Source organism: Phoxinus phoxinus, assembly GCF_949152265.1.
Source record: "Phoxinus phoxinus genome assembly, chromosome: 22".
NCBI lineage: Eukaryota > Metazoa > Chordata > Actinopteri > Cypriniformes > Leuciscidae > Phoxinus > Phoxinus phoxinus.
The window spans coordinates 16,592,305-16,614,326 of record NC_136897.1 but is presented as its reverse complement, the minus strand read 5'-3'; the positions used below and the strand labels follow the sequence as shown (position 1 = coordinate 16,614,326).

General features: G+C 37.3%; 2 protein-coding genes across 3 annotated transcripts in view; both read left to right on the top strand.

The window, feature by feature from the left end:
• The window catches only part of srgap2 (SLIT-ROBO Rho GTPase activating protein 2), an 84,107-nt gene extending 77,085 nt beyond the window's left edge, over positions 1-7,022 (top strand). Inside the window, exons 17-21 of one of the 2 annotated variants that reach the window (XM_079597995.1) lie at positions 3,089-3,168; positions 3,415-3,622; positions 3,764-3,910; positions 5,203-5,521; positions 6,464-7,022. In XM_079597995.1, coding sequence (XP_079454121.1) covers positions 3,089-3,168; positions 3,415-3,622; positions 3,764-3,910; positions 5,203-5,521; positions 6,464-6,934 — 1,225 coding nt within the window. In that variant the 3' untranslated portion in view covers positions 6,935-7,022. The remainder of the gene's footprint in view (positions 1-3,088; positions 3,169-3,414; positions 3,623-3,763; positions 3,911-5,202; positions 5,522-6,463) is intronic. The other variant, XM_079597996.1, reaches the window with a different exon arrangement.
• A 3,060-nt stretch (positions 7,023-10,082) lies between these two features.
• Positions 10,083-21,979, top strand: ikbke (inhibitor of nuclear factor kappa B kinase subunit epsilon). The gene is made up of 22 exons (XM_079597383.1): positions 10,083-10,468; positions 10,665-10,750; positions 11,493-11,614; positions 11,704-11,841; positions 12,351-12,486; positions 12,609-12,790; positions 12,986-13,146; positions 13,373-13,483; positions 15,031-15,210; positions 15,505-15,701; positions 15,878-15,936; positions 16,033-16,124; positions 16,259-16,360; positions 16,488-16,548; positions 16,638-16,753; positions 17,358-17,434; positions 17,945-17,984; positions 18,089-18,190; positions 19,104-19,200; positions 20,093-20,184; positions 20,259-20,330; positions 20,413-21,979. The coding sequence occupies exons 3-22, from the start codon at positions 11,501-11,503 to the stop codon at positions 20,474-20,476; spliced, it is 2,193 nt and encodes a 730-aa protein (XP_079453509.1). The 5' UTR covers positions 10,083-10,468; positions 10,665-10,750; positions 11,493-11,500; the 3' UTR covers positions 20,477-21,979.
• The last annotated feature ends 43 nt before the right edge of the window (positions 21,980-22,022 follow it).

Sequence of the window (22,022 nt, the reverse complement as noted above, 5' to 3'; positions counted from 1 at the left end):
AATTAAAAATGAGGTTATCCTCCCTGCTCAAGGCCAAGCGCTAATGAAATGCCTCCTGTAGCTTTTTAATAACTGTTTTGGATGTCAAAGAGGAAATGACTTCAGATTGCTGTGTCACCGTGTAAAGAAAGCAACATATCCAGATCAGGTTTGTTTGTGAGATGCAGGCATAAAGACGTGGCTCCTTTCATGTGGTTCTCATGCATGGGATTGTTTGGATTGCATGGGCGGTGTAATTAAGACTTTGAGCTGGTGAGATGATGTGTTTTTAGCTCAGGGTTTAGTCGGAGTCTCGTTTCAGTTTCCTGAGGCTTTAAGTCACGTGAAGTCGAGACACGTTGACAACATACTGTAGTTTAACACGTTGCAAACTCAGTTCCTGACCTGATTTGAATTACTGTTCATTCTGTATTTTAACTTGATCTACATCTGTATAGCCTTACATCTGAATTTGAGATTCCCCGTTCATGTGGAAATTATTTCATCGAACAGTGTAATGTAAAAGCAAACATTTGTTTTATTTTGCCAGTCAGGGTGCATTATTTAACTAAACTTTTGGGTGAATATCAGAAAGAAATGTTCAGCTCATGTTACACCCCAAAATAAAACATAAAAAAATGAAGGCTATTTTAAAACACAAAGTGATATTATTTTCATGAAAAATAAGGACATTTTCCTCCCAAATTCTCATTTCTGTATTGTGAAACATAAAAAAAAATTAAACATAAAATAATATAATTGTTATAATATAATAAAATAATATAATATAATGTTTATGGGATATTTAATTTCAATGACCCTACAAGTTCAATTAAACCATCAAAATATGAAGAAAATATTTAATATTTTAAAATATTTTGAACATGAGGGAAGAACAAAACACTAAACTAAGGTATTTATCTGACAAAAGTATTTGGCAAAAAAGCAGTAAACTACAGCTACATGTTTATTTTACTGTGCAAAAAAAGAAAATGCACAGAAAAACAAAAAAACTCAAAGGAAAAAGCATGCATTACATATTTAGATGATTCCGTCTTGTTTTTGCATGTATTCATAATTGCATTGCATGAGAGCCTGATATCTTGCATTCTTGTAAAAAGAATACAATTTCAATCAAATGAAAAAATGAACTGTAACTTGTTCATTTTGGTGATGAGAATTTTGCTAGAATTGTGCTTTAACTGCCTGACGAAAAAATTACGTTTTTGACAGAAATTCACTTGTCTTTTGCGCCGTGATCATCACTGTCCTTCCTTACACATGCGAAAAGTAAAAATAAGTGTCAGAAAGTTTTGTCTGAGACTGATGCTGAGAGCAGAATGAGACGTGCAGTGTCTCTGGGGAAGACATTAAGAATCAGAGCAGCTTCTGACCTCCCTGAACACAAACTCATCTGCTCACGGGTGAAGAAGCCACGAGGATCATTTTACCTTAAGAGCCCAGATCAAAGCTTACACACACTCTCTCAGATGGACTGACAGGAGGATCACAGGGTCTTCTTCACCAACTGACTGCTCAGTGAGACCAATCTGTCATTTTAAAGATTCACTGAAACACTGATGGACGTGTGCTTTGCCAAACCTGCCTGACAATGTCACCCTACACACACCAGGCAAAGATTGGCATTATACAGTCAATACCCTTAAGTTCCTTCTGTCTAAAGCTGCTCTCTAATGAAACTAATCTTTTCATTAGCCCAGACTTCATGCTTGCCAACATTATGTAATAAAGCGGGATGGTCTTAGTGAGATATATTCCAGCTGGGTCGAGTACTGCAGTTTCACTCTACAGAGCTTGAATTTCCTCCAACGCATGATACGAGAGAGCAGCTTTTATTGGTACAGTGGTGACAGTAAATTAGTCAGTGTTTTTGCTTGAGTGCTCAATGGGAGATTTTATACTAAATGAATAGTAGGGTATTAGAGGGTTTCTTGGCCTGTGAATGGCATAACAGAGCTGTTATCAGCATTGAAGCCTGCATGACCTTGGAAACAAGCCATTTTCCTGTGCGTTAGTACAGTGTTTTCTGGCCTCATTAGATTCCCCACAGGAGTTGAGTGAGGGCCGGTTCAGTTTGGAGTCAAGAGGCCACAGGAAGGTCCAGCTTTGATCCTCGTATCTGTGTTCTGCTTCCTGTTTTGCTTCAAAGAAGCATGAACACACTGTTTCAGGAATGAAGAGAGAGACGTGGAGATACCTAAAGGCATAACTGGTTCTCAGAAATATCCGCAATTCATTTCGGGAATATTTTTTCTGCTCTTTCCCTCTAGTCCAGTATTAATAATTACTAGAAGTGAAACGTTTGAACACACCTACTCATTCTTGATTATTACTATTTTCCTCATTTTTTAATAAGTTGTCAAAACTATCTAATATATGGGAATTATGCAGTAAAAAAAAATACACAAAACTGGGTTGTGACCCAAAAAGGGGTCATGATTGGGTCATTTGGTTTTGGTCATTATTTGCATGTGAAATGAAAATAATAAAATGCAACTAAACCTATAACCATGCATATTAAGAATTGCATTATAAAAATATGAATATTATAAACAAGCTTATCAGCTTTTAAAAGAAAAAAAAAAGCTTCCATTCTTGTGTTGTTGGTGGCAAAACTTGGTATTTTGGCACATTTTTTACATTTATTTATTTACAATTGTTCAAAAGTAAAGTTTAGTTAAATGTGTCTTTTGATCAAATAAAAGCAGCCTTGGTGAGCATAAGAGATGTCTTTCAAAAAAAATTAAACTTTTGAATGGTAATTTTGTTTGTTTATCTTTTATTTATTTGCTAAATGATTTCAACTTAAAATTGAAATTCACACCTTCACATTTATATTCATCTACAAACAAAAAATATAATAATAACATTTTAATTTCAAGCATTTTAGCAGACACCAGTGCATCACAAGGTCTTTAAGATAATGAGAAACATAAATTTAGACAGATGTCTCCAAACTTTTAATTTGTTAGTGTATATGTAAGTATGTGTTGAATGTAAATACGTTTGTGTTGTTGTAATTTCTAATGCACTGAAGGCTGTAATGGAGGTTTCCACTGATTCATTTTTCTTGCTGTCAATTCTACAGCGATAATCCACACATTGAGCCCCCCCTAGTGGATGAACCTGCACCTGACACCGCCTCTGAAATCCACAACAGCGATGATGGTGAGCCTAGACGCCATAGAAGACCATACTAACATGCACACGAATCTTCCAAAAGACACTGCACCAAAAGTCTGCTCCTATGTCACACTCCTCTGTCTGCGCTCCCCCTCTGCAGCTCCGAAGCCGTTTTGATGAGTGTGCTCCTCTAACCTGCCTGGCTTCCCATGCAATAACCTTCCCATGCTCTCTCTTCCCTCTCGCTCTCTCCCCTTCCTGTCTTTCTCTGTCTCTCATGTCTCTAAATAGTAAAGTCAGGGTCCTTGAACGTTTCAGAGTCTGACCCCATCGAGGCCATCGCACGTTTCGACTACTCTGGACGCACCAACCGCGAGCTTTCCTTTAAGAAGGGGGCGTCTTTGCTGCTGTACCACCGTGCATCTGAAGACTGGTGGGAGGGTCGCAACAACGGCGCAGAGGGACTCATTCCACACCAGTACATAGTAGTGCAGGACATGTAAGCTGTCCGGTTTATTGATTTTAACTAATGATATTGGTCAGAACTGCTTTTCTAATGAGTTAGTGAGCTAGGAGAATCTATGATCAAGATCACCTATAGTGTGTTAATTCTAGAGGTGTCTGTGATTTCGTGTAATAGGCCGGATGGATATGCAGGCAGAGGAAGTCCCAAAGCTGACCTAGAGGCATCCCATGATTCTGTGGAAGAGAAGGTGTCCGCCAGAGCCAGTGCCAGTTCACCCATTGGAGGTCATGTGGCTGATATATACCTAGCTAACCTCAACAAGTAAGTTGATAAAAATGGTGAAACTAAAATGAAAACATTTATATTATGTATATTAGGTCTGTCAAAATTAGCGCGTTAACGCATGCAAAAATATTTAGCGCAATCAATGCAGCATTTGGCTAGCATTACATTAAATGATCACACTCTTATTCATACAAATGCTTTTAAACCATTAAAGCGTGATAAGACACAAAAGAGAACGCAGTGTTGGCGCGGATCTGTGAATCTCCTGTCTGTGACACACACGACTCGTGCCCGCAGAAAGCCGCTTTAGACAGCGCTTGAACAGACAAAATTGCACAAAATTATGACAGAATGCCCGTTTTGTCAAGTATTCTCACAACTACAGTCTTAAATTAGTTAAAAATAAGTCTTAAAGTACCGTAAAGTGTTGTGAGAAAATGGGATGTGTGAAAATCTTAAAGTGTCAGAGGATGTCATTAAGTATAATCAAAAAACCAAAAGAAAAAGAGAAAATCGCTCATTGCTCTTGACTGAATAACTTTTGTAGCTTTAATACGTAATGATTAATTTATATTTAATTTATAATTTATGCAGTGAAGACTTTGAAGGGTTTGATAACTTTATTCAATTTCTCTATATTAACTAACCTGTTAGACCTGCCTGAAAATGAAGCACTGTTTACGAGGTGACATGGGTCAAAAACATTAATAACTTTTTGTGCATTTTGACAGGGCAAGTAAAAATCTATGTGAAGATTTTTTTTAAGTTGACTTAAATTGAAAGTTATTCTTTTTTTTAAAGCCTAATAAATATATAGCTTTTAATTATACTTGGATGCCGAATGGCTATAATTAATGGCAAAAAATTAGAAAAAAAATCGATTTAATAGAGACAGTATTGTATCGGTGATACTGGCCTTCTTTCAAAAAAAGATGACATTAAACAAATACATAGGCTACTGTCTGTATGTTGTTTCTACATTAATATGGAGATTAAATGTGAAATTATTACAATATAAAAATATATTAAAAACTTTAATGTTAGGTCCGAATAATCACGATTATTTACAGAAAAATCTGTGATTAATTCGTTTTTGTATCGTTTGACAGCACTTTATGTAGATATAGATAGATAGATAGATAGATAGATAGATAGATAGATAGATAGATAGATAGATAGATATTTAAAAAAAATACTAATACTAATCATTTTTAGTCTTTTAAAATGTCTTAATTACAATAAAATTCTTCTCATATTCTTATATTTTAAAATAAAAAAATAATTATTTTCATAATATTGACATTTTGCCTACACTTTGTCCACCTCAGGTTGAGGAAACGTCCAGAATCAACCAGCATCCGGAGAACAATCCGGACAGTGGAGGGGCTTGGTGAGGGCTCACCTGGAGCAGCAGGGGGTTTAAAGACCTCCTCCATGCCTGCAGGTGGACTGGCCAAGGAGGGGACAGACAAGCGACCAGTCAGCGCTCACAGCGTCCTGAACTCCATCACTCGCCACTCATCTCTGAAGACTAAGGTGGAAGGTCCTCAGCTCCGAAAGTCTACGCCTGCAGGACGATCCAAGAGTTTCAGCAACCACAGACCACTGGACCCGGAGGTCATCGCTCAGGTGGAGCACAGCTCACAGGTACAACTAGACCAGAACCATTCAGTTCTTCACTGCTGCGCGTGATTCATTCAAAAGTATTACTTCAATTCAGCAACATTCAAACCATGTCAGCTTTCATGCACACTTACACTGAATAAAAATGACACGCAGGTAAACTGAAAGTCCATTTTCCTCTCTGTAAAAAGTGCTGAGCTCTCCAGAGTGTCTGTGTATTAAAGCGTCCCATTTATCTTTCTTTGAGCTGTAATTTCACGGCTGGATAGATGTCCAGGATCGATCCCGACTGTGCTTGTAATTGAGTTGGAGTTCCTGCGGTCAAGTCATCCTTTGTTGTGGTACTGCCTGTACAACTGATATCAGAACGGACTGACCTTGGCCAAAACTAAAGCTACAGATGTTGTCTTTTTAAAAAAAAGCCATCTAAACACCATCAAACTGTACAGGGTCCAAAATAGAAACGTCAAAAAAACATTTCATAAAGTAGACTTACTTCAAAAAAGTTAGTTGGTCAGTACCTTTTTTTCAATTGTAATATTTTTGTGGATAATATTTTGTTTGTGAACAAAATATTATATACAGTATTAACCAGTTAACTAGGCCTTCATAAGAGATATATTTATTTAAGTTAAGCATTAAGTTATAATCAATATAAGTTATGCATGACCTTTTTGAGGTTGTTTCAATTTTGGTTTTATATATGAGACCGTAAACATGTTGTGTGTGAAAAGTGTTTTATTAAATAAGATTATATTACATTACAATAATTTAAAATACATAACATTTACAATTATATATATTTATTTTAAAATGTAAAAATAAAATAAATATGACAAATAATAATAAAATAATGAGAACATCATAAGAAATGTTGTTTGTTACAATTATATAAAATATCAAATAATCACATATACACAATTTTTATCTTTTTGTCTTCTCTCTCTCTTTCTCTCTTCCCCCCAGGACATTGAGGCCACTATGAACACGGCTCTTAGTGAGCTGCGAGAGCTGGAGAGGCAGAGCAGTGTCAAACACACTCCTGATGTCGTGCTTGACACTCTAGAGCAGCTAAAAAGCGGCGGGGCGTCCGAACCCTCCAGCCCGCTTCACTCCCGCCTGCTCCGCGAGGCCGACTCCTCCCAGCATCCTCTGCAGCGCAGCGCCAGTTCGGCATGCGACATGCCCTCCACCTTCCGGCCCGGAAAGAGCGCCGGTCCCAAGAGCCCTCTTTCGTCAATGTCTACCACAGGTCTGTCTGCTTCCGGCTCCAGCTTCAGAGATAACAGACCCCCAGCCACCAAACCCAAGCCTGTGGTGTTCCCGAAAAGCAGTTCGGCTGGGGGCAGTCCAGCGATGGGATCCCCGACCACCACTATACCACCAACACCACCACCACCCCCTCCGCCACCCACTGACAAGTCCTGTCCGGTCTGAGGCGTTACTGCCTCTATTCCAATCTGTTTCTTAGTAATTCCAAGAGCACCCTCTGATACTGACTTTTTTTTTTTTTTTTTTTTTTTTTTTGGATCTTAACAAAAAACTGCAGACAACTTAACTGACTCAAACTGATATTGGAAGCTTGCGTGAGTGAGCATGAGTGTGTGTGTGGAATTAATAAACTATTGGAGTGATTTTACAGCACTGTTTTAGTTTGGATTGAGACATGGACATCAGCAATCCCTCTTTTCTAATCCTAAATGAGTGGTTTGGAGTTTTTCTGCCTGTATAGACTGATTTTATGGGAAAGGGGTCAGACTTTGAGGACAAACAAGCAATGGATAGACTTTTTCCCTCTCAAACTCTGGTGCTGGTGCAACTTGAAGCAGGTTACAGACGGCACAGCATCGCAGGGAAGCGAAAAAAAAAATTCCTTGTCACACGACCTTGTCTTTTTCTACAGATTCTACAAAATCTGTTATACAATTATCACTAGTTACAGTGCATTTATCACCATATAATCCACATCGGCACCGTTTCGGCTTCTCTTTTAGCGAATCCAACCATAGACGTGCACCTAAACATGACAAAGGTGAAGGAACATCTTTGCATGAGGATTCACGAGATTTCTGCATGGCGAACGAACACGGCTTCCCTAACAAACGGATTCATTTCCATACCGGTCAAAAGCACTTCTGAAATTATTATAACAGTCTAACATGTCATTTTATTGTACTATTATATCTATCAGTGGGCACATTAAAAGAGGGTGTTGTTTTGTATAAGTTTAATAATTATGATTATAACTGGAAAAAAAAAAGTGTCTAAAAATGAGGAATGTCATGCAAGCACATTATTTCTTCATCACCTGTGTATAAAAATAAAAAAACAGATAAAAGAAAAATGATTTTATTTAATTTTCCCTATAGTTTATTAATCACCTCTGGGTCTGTATCATGGTATCTATGTATTAGTATGTGTGTTTACGTACAGTATGTATATTCTGAATCTTAGCAGCCTAACAGCAGTTTTTTCAAGTTTTATGGCTTTACGATGCAAAAAGGGAAAGACTTCAAACTGACTAAAGGGGGACACATGTAAAAACAGCTCGCTTTCCTCAGTTTTTCAGACTCAGAAAGGATCAAATGTGCAAAAAAGGTCTGACAATCTGCCTGTCCAAATAGCTAAATGTCCCTCACACACACCGGTCTGCCTGACTATGCCTTCGACAGAATGGATCGGACAAGTCTGTGTTTTCCTAAGCGAGGCCTTATTATTCGAGAAAATGAGTTGTGGTGGTTGGTGAAAGTAGCTTGCTTCACTTTTGAAGCATTACAAGCCTTGAACAGTCTAGCATGGCTGACCGTGACTCCTGGAAAATATCCGCGGACAGATCAAGATGTTTATGACCGAGGCATTTTCCCCAAGTAACGTCTGTTTTTTGTTTTTTTTTGAGGACGAGCCTTTTTCTAACGCATTATTTTCTGAACGTGCTGTCGTGTTCTGAAAACATCACAGGTGGTGACATTTGTTCATGTGTAAATGATTGGAGGTGTTCTGTGTGTGTTCCTGATACCTCAAAAAGGCAACTGGAAACTGTCTTATTGGAGTTGTTTTGTGGGTGGGACTTTTACATGCAAATGACAGCAGGTGATTCATGATACGTGTTAAATGTGTAATGTTAATAGTATGCTGTTGGCCGAGGCCTCTGTTTACACACAAAATGTTGTCTTTCATCGAGTAAATTTGAAATCAATCATTATACACTTGAATCTGCAATGTATGTTTGTGAACAAATTAAGTGAGGGTGATTTTCTTTCTCTTTTTTGTAATCATAACTATTGTTCAAATGTAATTCCTGTCCAGTTGAAGCAAGACTGTAAAATGAATTGTCTTGTCAGATATATTTATAGTTGTCCATTCAGATATCTGTTACCAGAGAAACCTGTGTTCAGATGTACTTTGTATATACAATTGTGTACATTACAGAGGTACATTCTTTTTTTTTCCTATTTTCTTTGTGGGTTTTTCTTTTTCTTTTTGGTACAATATTGTACAGTTACAGCAATAGTAGTTGCCACTCAAATATACATGATATAATTCCACGTGTAGTTCTTGTAGTAAACATTTTTAAATAAAAAAATTGCTTGCTAAACGTGTATTTGATTGTTTCAATAAAAAGATGCAAAATGTGAAAATTATCTTTCCCCCCCCCCAATTTTCCAAGCCATTTTTTTTCCTTTTCAAAGGAAAATGCTTGCTAAAATGTCTTTAATTAATTGTTTTTAATAAAAAAGTGTAAAATATGAAAATTATATATTTTCCCCCAATTTTACCAGCCACTTTTTGTAGATTTTCATTTTAAATAAAAAATACTTTCTAAACCTGTCTTTGATTAAATGCTATAATAGTAAAATGTGTAAAGTTTGTATTTTTTGTTAATATCTTTCTCTTTTTCCATTTTAAAATATAAATGGGCATTTTACTGTCAATCTGAGATGTCTTGTTACAGTGGCTGGCATTAAGCAATTTGACCTGCCATTACACAAAAAGCATTCATACAAAGTTTCAAAAAAATGTGTTATTTGTCTTAGCAGCTATAAAGTTTGTAAGAGTTATTCACATCATACCTGTATTTCTATGGAACTAGAAAGGGTCCTATGAAGTCTGATTCTGTTTGTTCACTGGACAAAAAATAATAATTAAAAATTCAACATAGCAAGGAATTTAATTAGGAAACTAAATGTGTCCATATTTCTTGCTAAGGATTAATATATATATATATATATATATATATATATATATATATATATATATATATATATATATATATATTTGCAACACAAATTGTACACAAGTCAAAGATACTGTCAGAATACTATGAAGAACCTGAAAGTGTCTATTGTGTTCTTAAGGATATTCCAAATATATTTCAAGTGGCAAAATTATGATAAATTATTTCCCTTAGCAGGAAATATGGTCATTTTCCACCAAAATCTGAGAAATCTTTGTAAAGAAATTCCTAGAATAATCTAGGTAAAAGTTCCCCGTGTTTTTTTTGTTTTTTTTTAACAGTGAGATGCTTTTCTAGAGAAGTATGTGCTCGTCCCTCTCATATTGTGATTTAAATGTCATCCACTAGAGGGAGACACAAATATTTTGGTTTGTTGTCAGTCACTTTTCTTTTTTTATTGTGGACTAAAACGGTTAGTGGTTTGCAAAATAAACTAAATATGATATGACCCACAATATAACATTTTAACTTGTGTTATTTTTCCTATCTAACCTTAGTCTAAAATCATCTACGGAGACACAAATAAGTTAACTTACACCAATAACGTTACCCTTTACAAACGCGATGCATCGAACAAGGAAGTTGCTAACAGAAATGAAAGTTGATGGTGACAAGTTTCCGTCGAGCTGCTTTTATAACTTCTACTGGAGGGTTGCCAGAGTAATTGGTCTGTAGAAAAACTGGATTGACAAACTCGGATTAAAGTGGAAAATGCGTCGGCATCTAACACACAAATGGTTGGTTTTTTATTTTTATTTTCGTGTGTTGTCAAATCAGAGTGATGACGATGATGATGTTAAGGGGAAATCCTCGCAGTGTAACGTTATTCAGAGTGTCGGCAGTTTATTCATTCATATATCGTCTTTCTATAAACAATAACTCATTTTCGCTGAGATATTGTGATGTTTTTTCTTACTCTTTGTTTGTTTGCAGGTCATTTAGGAAGGAAATGGACCTCATTTGACACTTCTGTTGTGATGCGACTGTTGTTGAGACGTGTTGAGGTCAAAAAATCATCGGCAAGTCACTTTTGATTAATATAACGTTACACTCTTTAATCACCCTTGATTAAAAAGTGGTCCGATGAGAGAAATACGTAGTTTGATTCTGTTTACCTTACGTTCAGCACATAAAACACCTAAATCTTAAGTTCTGTAGGTGTGTGTGTGTGTGTGTGTGTGTGTCCATATACATATGCAGAAGTTCATACCTAAGCTCAGGTAATATGTAAATCATGTTGCCAATGAAATGTATATGTTTTGATATGCAATATTTATTAATGTGTCTGTGGGTGTACAATATATTTCAATTGGCAACATGATTTACATATTACCTGGTTTTTACTAAAGGAATGAACTTCTGCATACAGGACATATCATTGGCAACATGATTTACATATTACCTGGTTTAGGCTACCTCAGGTATGAACTTCTGATGTACATATATGGACACACGTGTGTGTGTGTGTGTGTGTGTGTGTGTGTGTGTGTGTGTGTGTACATACAGACACGCACACATACACATTTTTGTGTTAAATGTTCAAATAGTTTTTGGTGCCACTTGAGTACTTTATTAATCCCATGAATACAATGCAGTACCTTTGAGGGAAAGGTAAAATCATGACAGTATTAAATGAAGTGCAATCATGTGAGCGATTACATTGTGAGAGCAGTTAAATTAGAGCATTAAATATGAAATATAAAACTTAGCATTAAATATTTACTGCTTTAGAGGATTTCTTTTTTTTCTTGTCATTCACAGATCCGATCATGTCATCCGCTTATGTCAACACAATGATGGCAAGTACAGCAAACCACCTTTGGACCATGGATGATGTTCTTGGTCAGGGGGCGACAGCCAGCGTCTACCAAGCACGAAACAAAGTACTTTACCATCAACACTGTTTTCCCGAATCCCTTACAAAAACAGATAGACTTGACATTTCTTGCTAAATGACTTTATATTCCCGTAGAAAACAGGTGAGCCGGTGGCCGTGAAGGTCTTTAACTTGGTGAGCTACAATAGGCCGTACGAGGTGCAGATAAGGGAGTTTGAGGTGCTGCAGAGGCTCAATCACATCAACATTGTTAAACTCTTTGCTGTGGAGGAGGTAAGTATCTGATGTGGTTTGTGACGCTCTTCAAGATGTTCTAGCTATGATACAATGCTTTGATGTTTCAGTTTCCTTTGATGCATTGCGTCTGGGTCAATTATGGACAACTGTGTGCAAGTTTATATTGTTTCTATAGAACAGCACACACCAATGGTATTTTATACAGTGCAATGCCAGACATAACCATAAACAAGCATGATCATATTTTTTGCAACCATTCGTTTTGCAAACGGTTTATATAGATGTATACTGTATAAAGTTTGGGCTCTGTAAGATTTTTTTTTAAAGAAATAAATACATTTATTCATCAAGGAGGCATTCAATTTGGCAGGAAAGACTTTAACGTTGCTACAAAAAAATTTCAAATTCAAATAATTGCTGAACTTTCTGTTTATTAAATAATAATGAAAAAGGTATCCACAAAAACCTAATAACAAAATAATATGGAGACTTCGTATGACTCTTCACAATCAAAATAGATCTGAAAATGTCCTTTTTCATGTCAGATGCATATGAACCCGAAGCAGAAGGTTCTGGTGATGGAGCTCTGTTCAGGTGGCAGTCTGCTGAACATGCTGGAGGAGCCTGAAAATGCGTTTGGACTTCCTGAGTCCGAGTTCCTCATCGTATTGCAGTGTGTGGGTAAGAACCGACAGAGTAAATTAATTGTTGGGTATGTAAATAGTAAGATCAGTTGTTTCCGCTCTCGTTTGGAGGCATTACTGTGGATAAATTGAGCTTTTCTCCCATTTGCACGTATACAGTCCAAGGAATGAACCACCTGCGGGAGAATGGAGTAGTGCATAGGGACATCAAACCTGGAAATATCATGAGGCAAGTGGGTGAGGATGGCCGCTCGGTGTACAAGCTGACGGACTTTGGTGCTGCCCGTGAGTTGGAGGACGATGAGAAGTTTATGTCCATATATGGCACAGAGGAATATCTGGTAAGTTGAATTTCTTACAATTGTTCAATAAATTCAAAAGCTTCCTCTTCCTGTATTTTATTTTTTTAGCCATTCACAGAAAATGCAGCACATCATATCTGAAATGTCATCAGGTGTTTGTTGTGGTTCCTGTGATCTGTCTGAGAATAAAGTTGGTCTCTGATATGATAACTCTTGTGAACTTGTGTGTTTCAGCATCCGGACATGTATGAGCGTGCAGTATTGAGGAAACCTCATCAGAAAATGTATGGTGTGTCTGTGGATCTGTGGAGCATTGGCGTCACCTTCTACCATGCTGCCGCTGGCAGTCTTCCCTTCATACCATATGGAGGCCCACGCAAAAACAAGAAGATCATGTAAGAAATGGATTTTGAAAAAATTATTTGCTTGGATTTTTTATAATAAATGTTATATTATTCATAACTGTAAATTATAGAATAATTTATTATGAAGGGAGCTGCTTATAGCGTTTTCTTCTTTTAAAAATAAGCATAAACTCTAACCCTGTTTGATGTGTTGCATTTCTATTTGCATTAGACTTATTTTTGTGCTGTTTTCGGTGGCTTTTGGTGCTCTTCCCAGGTACAAGATCACGACAGAGAAGCCAGAGGGAGCCATAGCAGGTATGCAGAAGGAGGAAGACGGACCCATAGAATGGAGCTACCAACTGCCACACTGCTGCCAGCTCTCAGAGTGAGTTACTCTATGCGCAAGTGTGTTAAACATTGAAGACAGACAGTAGTGGGAAAGAAATTGTATATGGACCTCAGTCAGCAATGCTATATTATTTATTGTTTACAAATGAAAATGAGCTTGTGAGTGGAAAATACCATTCTTTCAATATGTTGTTCTGGATTAAGGTCCTCATTTTTTGTCCACTGGAAAAAAATAAATACCGGTAAATTATTGATCAACACCAAGACCCACAATATTTCAAACTCATTACACAGATTTGTTTTCATTCACCTCAGATAAAAAAAATAAGTCACATCTACTGTGTGGAATACACTACATACATAGATATTTGATGCAATTTACAGTCTGGATGACGCTATGCTAGTTGCCGAAAGTCAGAGCCAGGCAGTCCAGGTTTCTGGGTAGTCAGAGTTGACTGATTTTACAGTTTTCAATTGTCAAGCATCTCATAGCAGCAAGGTGCATGTTTCTGCGTGAGTTTGTTGTGTTCGGAACAACCTATCAAAATCTGTTATTTTCGTTTAGTGTATGATGTTTAGTGTATGACCAAGTTTTTCTCTGTAACTATTTACAAAGTCGGTAAATGTATGAAAATCTGTTCAGATTTTTAAAAGTTGTGTGGAGTATTCCAGCCTGTAGGCTCGTTTAAGTGTTTGCTTTTTGCATGCTTTTATTCATCATGATTAACATGCTTGATAGAAGACTGAAGTGTCTTAAGAGCTTTTCACACTGCGCTTAAACTTCTAATTAAGAAGCTGCGTTAGCACCGCTTTTTACCTGGGGTTATGAAACCTGTTTAGGAGCAGGGTTAGCATTGCTTTTCCAGGGTTAGCATGCAGTGTTATAATGTTACGTCTAGATGCTTAGCAACCGACACCCAATCACATGATATTCACAATCACATGCGTTAGATCAGGGGTCACCAAACTCGGTCCTGGAGGGCCGCTGTCCTGCAGAGTTTAGTTACAACCAGGTCCAACACACCTGCCTGAATGTTTATAGTATGCCTAGATAGTATGCCTATCCCTTGATTAGCAGGTTCAGGTGTGTTTAATTGGGGTTGGAGCTAAACTCTGCAGGACAGCGGCCCTCCAGGACCGAGTTTGGTGACCCCTGCGTTAGATGGTCACAGAAACACTGCCCGTTGGAGGGGAAGGAATGGTGAGTAAAAATGCGTCAATTGAAGTGAAGAAGAGACCGTTAAATTTTTATAATCCAAAAAGTCCATTCAGGAAATATTTGATAGCGGTTGGCAATACAGTATATACTATGAAGTTGCACAATGCTAGAGCCTTTATGTATATCGGTTGTGTGCTACGTTTTTCCAGACACTGACACCGCAAATAACAATGTTATCCCAGGGTTTAGGAATGTACAGTGTGAAACGTCAGCATATGAATTCCCATGATAATTGTTAACATTGGGTAAATTATGAGCTGTGTGAAATGAGAAGCAAGAATATCTGTTGACCCGGGGTTTAACTATTTCTAGTGGGACTTTAGAGTTTGGGAGCAGTTTACCAATGGCTCTGTATCTTTTCTTAGGGGTTTGAAGACTCAACTGGTCCCAGTGTTGGCCAACATACTGGAGGCCAATCAGGAGAAGTGTTGGGGCTTTGTCCAGTTCACAACTGCTACCACTGATATCCTGAACCGCATCACCGTCCACATCTTCTCTCTCCAGCAGGCCACAACACACAGCATCTACATCCACTTTCACAACACGTATGTGTCCTCTGAGAGAAGAGATCCCTTATCTGTTTACTGCAACTAAACTACTGTGATGTTACAATGTGGACTTTTTTGAAGTTTACTGAAGTTACTGTATATGAACATTCAGTTTCTCAATATATTGTAAATATAGATGCCATTTGATGGTAGGTCATCAAATGGTCATCATATAAAATCCATTTAAAAATGATTTCCTACAATGGAGGTATGAATGAGGGTTCAGTTTTTTGTGTGAATGGCTTTTCACAGCGCCTCCAAAATATATATTTTCTTGTTGTTCTCCTCAAGGATCTCAATCTTTTTTGAGGATGTTCAGGTCCAAACTGGAATTGAACCTGCGGCTCAACAGTACCTGTTTCAGGGTCATCCTCTCATATTGGAGCCGAGCATGAAAGTAGTAAACCTTCCTCCCACCAGTTCAGACCGCCCTATCATTCTGATCACCCGACGACCAGATAAATTAGAAGGACATCCATACAAAGAACGTAAGGACACAATAAATGTTTTTCTTTCTTTTATGAGATGTTTTATGAACATGTTTGCGTGAGTCTTAAGTTTATATTTTTCAATTGAATGTATTTGTACAAATAAGGAGAGATTGCATGGTCTCTTTTCCTTCTTTATTCTTCCACCATCCCTTCTATTTTCATCTGTTCTGTAGCTGAAGCCCCCACCATGCCCACAAAGTTTGACGTCATGGCAGATTACACTTTCTCCAAGGTAAGCAAGCCTCTTGTTTTTATTTTTGGTGGACATTATAACACTATTATCCCTAAACCTCACACTGTGTCCGGTTGTTTTTTGTTCCTCCTAAAGAGCATTGTTAGGGTCATTCATCAGTACCTGCGTATAGCGCGCTCATTCCAGAAGTACAGAGAACTGATTCTGCAGGGGTTCTATAGCTACATGTGAGTGCTAATATCATCAGTGTTCTGCATGCGTCACTATCCTGATAAATATTGCCACAAGAAAACACCACCTCCAATTACGGGATTATCTTGACATTTTAGTGTGTCCAATAACAATATTCTTGACTTTTCAGTGAAAACACAGGCTTTGAATGCAATAATGTGGCGCACAGGATTGCCATGGTGAATATGAAGCTGCTTTCTTCTATCGGCACAGGGGAGAATCTCAATCGGTTGTAAGAATTTGCATACTGAATATGTGTTTAAATAATGCTTATTAAACTACAGTAAGCATTAGTTTCATGATATTATGTTGTAAGGTTGTTATTTAGTGATGGACATCTCTTCGTTCTTCCCAAACAGCACTCTGAAGTTTGCACATGAGTTCCCCGAATTTATAGACAATAATAGGAACCTCCTGCTGGTAAGAGTTGTTTTCTGTGAAATGTATATTGAATAAATGAATTGGAATGCGCCATAGTTTGCATCCTTGAGGTTTATCATTGTGTGTAGATAGAAGAGGATTTGCAGCGAATGTACAGCACTGGAATCCGAGAGTTCCCGAATCAACTAAAGCACCTGCATGTGATTCTGTCTATACACTCTGAGACACTGGCCCAGGATAAGAGGTCAACTGGGGGACGGGGAAATATACAGTTTATGATTTTCATACTCTTTCATCACAGTATTAAATCATTATGCTGGTGGCAAGGAATTTGTTTTGCACGTATCTGTTGTTTTATTTTAATTTATAAAACATTGAAACTAAATTTCAATACAATTGATGGTGTTAACATTTAAAATATTGTTATTTAACATGTTACTCAATAATTATTATACTTCATTTAACACATATATATTTATTTATTTGTATGGATTCAAGCTATTAGCTAACTTTTTCATCCAGTACCATAACATTTAAGCACAACATTTATCCAAATGTTGATTTAAAAATTAACTTATTCTGTAAATGAATAAACATATTACGTACCAAACACAAAAAACACAAGCATTATTTAAGATTTATAAATTATATAAGATTCAATTTTTTAAAAATATAATATTCTACTGGAAATGGTTGATCAAGCTCTATTAATTTAGCATATTATTATGCAAGGTTATGACATATAATTATTAAAATAATTAAATAAATACAATGAATTATTAATACAGTGATTATTTTAATTTTATGTACAGTAATAATGAAAATAATTTACCTTCTCTTTAATGCAGCATCCAGAAGATGGAGGTTTTGTCAGGGAAGATTGCTGCAGTTCATCAGCTGTATTACAAAGACAAAGTGACAGGAAGTAAGTGGAAGCATGTTTTTCCTGTCATATAACAGATTAGATAAAGGCTATAAACCCATGATAAAAGTTCTTCTCAACCAGTCTGTGGTTTCGGGACGTTTAGCAAAAATTCCCTGAACTCTGTGAATGTACTGTATATTAGGCAGTGACCCATTTCTGTCACTCGCAGTCCTGGAAGCTGGACGTGGAGTTTCATGAGTGGAGCCAGTTGCTGAGATTAGTGAGATTAGTTTCAGTGTTGCTTGTACCCGCTGCAGGGAGAGGAGGCACTGTTGTGCTGTCTTATCTGACAGCAAGGACCATTCCAGACAGGCAAGCATGGAGACAGAAGAATAGAACTCCCCTTTCTGACTGGCTGCATTGATAATGTTAGACATGACTCTGCAGAGAAGCTAGTCAGCTAAAATAGAGCTTATCTTGAGCAATCACACAAAAAATAACTACGGTGTTGGGTCAAGGTTTTAGACAATTTTCTCTGACTGTTGCTAATTCATTCGCTTTCTCTCCCAGAGCTCTGCTATAATGACGAACAGATTCACAAGTTTGAGAAGTAAGTATTAAACACCTGGAGCATCTTGAGTGTCTGAAAAGAATTAATTCTTGAATGAATTACCGTGAGGTAATTCAACTGAGAAACTGCTATATTCTGCCCAGGCTCAATCTGTCTGCATACATAAAGAAAGTCAAGACTTTATTCAAGGAGGACTGTTTGCAGAAGTACCAGGATGTTCTGAATGCTGCTGGGAGCTGGAACAGGTAAGACAGAGGTCAGATGAGTAAGAGCACACCATTTAATCACTTTTGATGACTGATAGCAGCATGTATAATTCTTTGCATTTGTACATTTAATTAGTTGGCATGGATTTTTCATCTGAAGTGACTTTTAGTGCCAGTACAGACTCGTTCATGTGTACAATAACGGATCAACCGTATTATAATCTCAGTAAATCTTGTTTCCAGTCTCCAGAGATTCTTAGTCTTCCCAAGATAAGTCCATACATACCCTTTTCATCTCTGTGCGTGCCATAAGTCTGTCTGACCCACCCACCACTAGCCTAGCTTAGCACAAAGACTGGAGATAAACGGCTCCAGCTAGCATTCTGTACGTTCCCCATATACATACTGGGAACTATATGCTCAGAAGGCGGAGTGATTAGCGCAACACTCTGAGCGAACTCTCTGCTCCTCACCACGGGGCTTCTCAAGTGCTGCGAGCAAATCACTCCACAGAAGTAGCAGTGCTTCGCCTTGTGAGAATATAGTTCCCAGTATGTATACGGTTAGAAGATGGCTGCGTCTAATGTGACCTTGTTATTTGTACACCCTGTGACTATACAAATCACAACATGTAAATAGGAAAATGTTGGCGTTATTTTGTCACTTATTGGGAGCAGTATGCTAGCTGGAGCTGTTTACCTCCAGTCTTTGTGCTAAGCTAGGCTAGCGGTGGGTGCGTCAGACAGAGTTAGCATGGAGATGAAAAGGGTGTATGGACTTATCTAACTCTGGGGGATACGGTGAATAAGATAAAGTCCCAAAAAGTCGGCGTGTTCCTTTAAGTTTCACTAAAATCAAACGCATTTCATACACTATTCATTACTGACACTGTTTTTTATGGCTTGTCAGTGCCATACATATTTCAATGACCATGTGAGTCTTATTTTTACAGAAAGCTCTATGAGATGCAGACAAGTCTAGAACATTTTGGTGGTATCTTGCGGCAGAGAATGGCGGATCTGCATGTGTGTGAGGCCCAGCAGAAAAAGGTCAGCCCTCTGATTCCCACATAAGACACACACAGTCTGTCTTTAGCCTTCTTCAGGCATGACTAGTTGTCCCTAAGGAGGTTAGGTCAATTTTGTGTTTCACAGACTCGCTTTGTGATTTTAATCCCGTCCAAAATGAACATGGCTGTGTTTTTCTTATTAAAAAAAAAAAAATTACACCACAAATTTGTTGGCTTAATCCCATCTGGAAAAGAATGTGAGGGCAGAATTTTATTTTTTTCACAGCAGTTGTCCTCATTTACTTACACCTTAGTTGAACTACAACTAAATACTGTCTTGTGCAAAGTGACTAGTATCGCTGCATCTGAATATGCCTACTTCCTTACTATATAGTTGGCATACATACGGTAGTATACATAGTACCCAGATGATCTACTTCCACCGAGATTCTAAAGCGTTCATTCAGTGGACACTGTGCTATCCCACAAGGCCACTGGAGAGGATTTGTGAATGGAAGTGAAGCGACGCAACTCATGACGTATGTCACGTGACAATGACAACATGCCAGATGTAGTATGTCCGAATTTCATTCATACTATATAGAACATATTATTTTTAACGGTTGCAAAGAAAATTTCAAACCAAATGTACTACCTACTATATAGTATGCGATTTTGGACGCAGCATATGGATTTTTATGGAGATTTTTTGCAAACTTTCTGGGTGAAATCATTTTCAGTTAAATTAGTTCTGGCATCATTTATAATCAACTTTTCTCATTCGATTCTTGTTCCCAACGCTTAACTCTTTCCCTTAATTCATGTTTTTCTGTCTAAACCAATTGGATTGGTCTATTCTAAAGTTTGACTTTTATACCTAATCGTCAGAAAGTAATCTGACCACCTTCCCCTTCTCTTCTCCACCATCGCAGGTTCTTGACAGAGCTGTGTTTAGAGCTCTCCACCAGCCAATAGGAGCTGAGGGGGTGGATGGACCGGAAAAAGATGAGCACATGATTCTCAAGTATGTCATTGCAATGAAGATGAGACAGCATTTATCAATTCCAACAAAAATATAAATGATGAAATTGTTTCCAGAATGAACAGATTAAAGGATGAGATGGAGGATGTGGCACGGGAGCTGCAGAATAACAACAATATGATAGAAAGGTATGGTGTTTAGCTGCAAGCGCTAATGTTAGTGTGTACACTAGAAAAATCCTTTTATATTTAACAGGACATCTTTTTTAAGCCTTTCTGTAGTTACTTCTACACTGCCAGTGGAGACAAAAATACCTCAACCCAACAGACCATGAAGACCTCAAGAATACAGAATGCAACACAATGTCACAGAGCCCAGATCTCTGAGCTAAAAGGAAAGAGAAATCAACAAATCAAAGACAATACAAACAGGCACCACAAAACTGTCCTTATTTAATCCTCTCTAACCCTAAACAACAGATGAATGGCTGTTACCAGGGCAGGCAGCTGAAAATGTGTTCTGAGGTTCAAAGAGGCAACTACACATTTTGTCAAGTCAGTGTTAATGTAATTACTGCAATTTACCTTTATACAGTCAAGTAGTATGGATTTACACTGCCAGGAAGAAAGAAATATAGATCAGTTGTAACTACTAGCTACATCAGTTTTCCGGAGTAATCTTGAGACTTAAATATTGATGGCACTGTGCATTCAGCTGACAATAATAGTGTCATTATTGCACAGCCATTGAATAAAGAGAGAGGTGTTTATTCTGCCCTGTGTAATTGATTCTGGTTTTGAGAGATGACTGCAATAATTGAATTAGTCTATTAATCACAGCAGCTTTATCACAAAACATGGAGCTCTAAAAAAAGTTTTCTTTGTTTGTTTGGGAGTATTCACCTGGGCTTCTGAAAAATGTGAAGCGTGCAAAGATTATCATCCTACAAATACTGACAGTCAACAGACTCATGTTACTACTTGAAGTGAAAGTAAAATATGTGTCGGGTGGGTTCTGATGTCACATTATGGGGAATTCCTTGTGCTGGGGGAACTATGTGACCTTACAGAGACCACATTGTGGTTCCGTTTTTAAATTTGTTTTGTCATGGAATTTTATCAACTTACCTTTTTGGCAGTTTGTAAACAGATTTGTTAAATGTTTAGTATTTTTTTTAAGATCTTCACTTTCTAGTGTGATCGGTACTTTGCAGACTTGTACAGGCACTAATAAAATGTTTAACACAATTGGGGAAACTTACATTTTTTTATTAAAATGATTTGAAGTTTAAACAATATAAAAAATTATATGCTATGTAATGAATATAAACTAAAAGCAATTGTGTGTATGTATCATGTATGATACAGTGGATATAAAAAGTCTACAGACCCCTGTTAAAACATGTTTTTTTTTATGGCAAAAACGAAACAAAGGCGTGTGTGAGTGTGATGAAGTATAATAATGAAGTTATAAGATGAGATTGTTATACTAAGCACACAAAAACATTTTTCTGAGATTCTCCCAGTATTCATTGTATAATATTTTTACAGTTCCGTCTTTCTTATTAGAACTCAACTGAGCTGGACGATGACCACTGTTTTCTACAGAGCTGCGTTATAGCTGAATTGAACTCATTTTTTTATATTTAATTAAATGTACAGTCATTGGGCTGAACTGACCTCAGCTGATCAACGACACTTCTTTTTAGAGCTACTTTTACTACTAGCAAAATAGAATTATGTTTGCGAACCTTTATTTTTCTGTTAATCCCTGTAAAGCTGCTTTGAAACTATCTGTATTGTATAAAGCGATATATAAATAAAGGTGAATTGACTAGAAGAGTGGAATAAGAGAAGTGATCGTGAGATCATGAGTCTGTG

Excerpts from the sequence above, each read along its gene's own strand:
- ikbke (XM_079597383.1), top strand. The coding sequence starts at position 11,501 with ATGTCATCCGCTTATGTCAACACAATGATGGCAAGTACAGCAAACCAC. Across the intron at positions 12,791-12,985 it reads ATGGCACAGAGGAATATCTG|CATCCGGACATGTATGAGCG; the intron begins GTAAGTTGAATT and ends TGTGTGTTTCAG. Across the intron at positions 20,331-20,412 it reads AACAACAATATGATAGAAAG|CCTTTCTGTAGTTACTTCTA; the intron begins GTATGGTGTTTA and ends ATCTTTTTTAAG.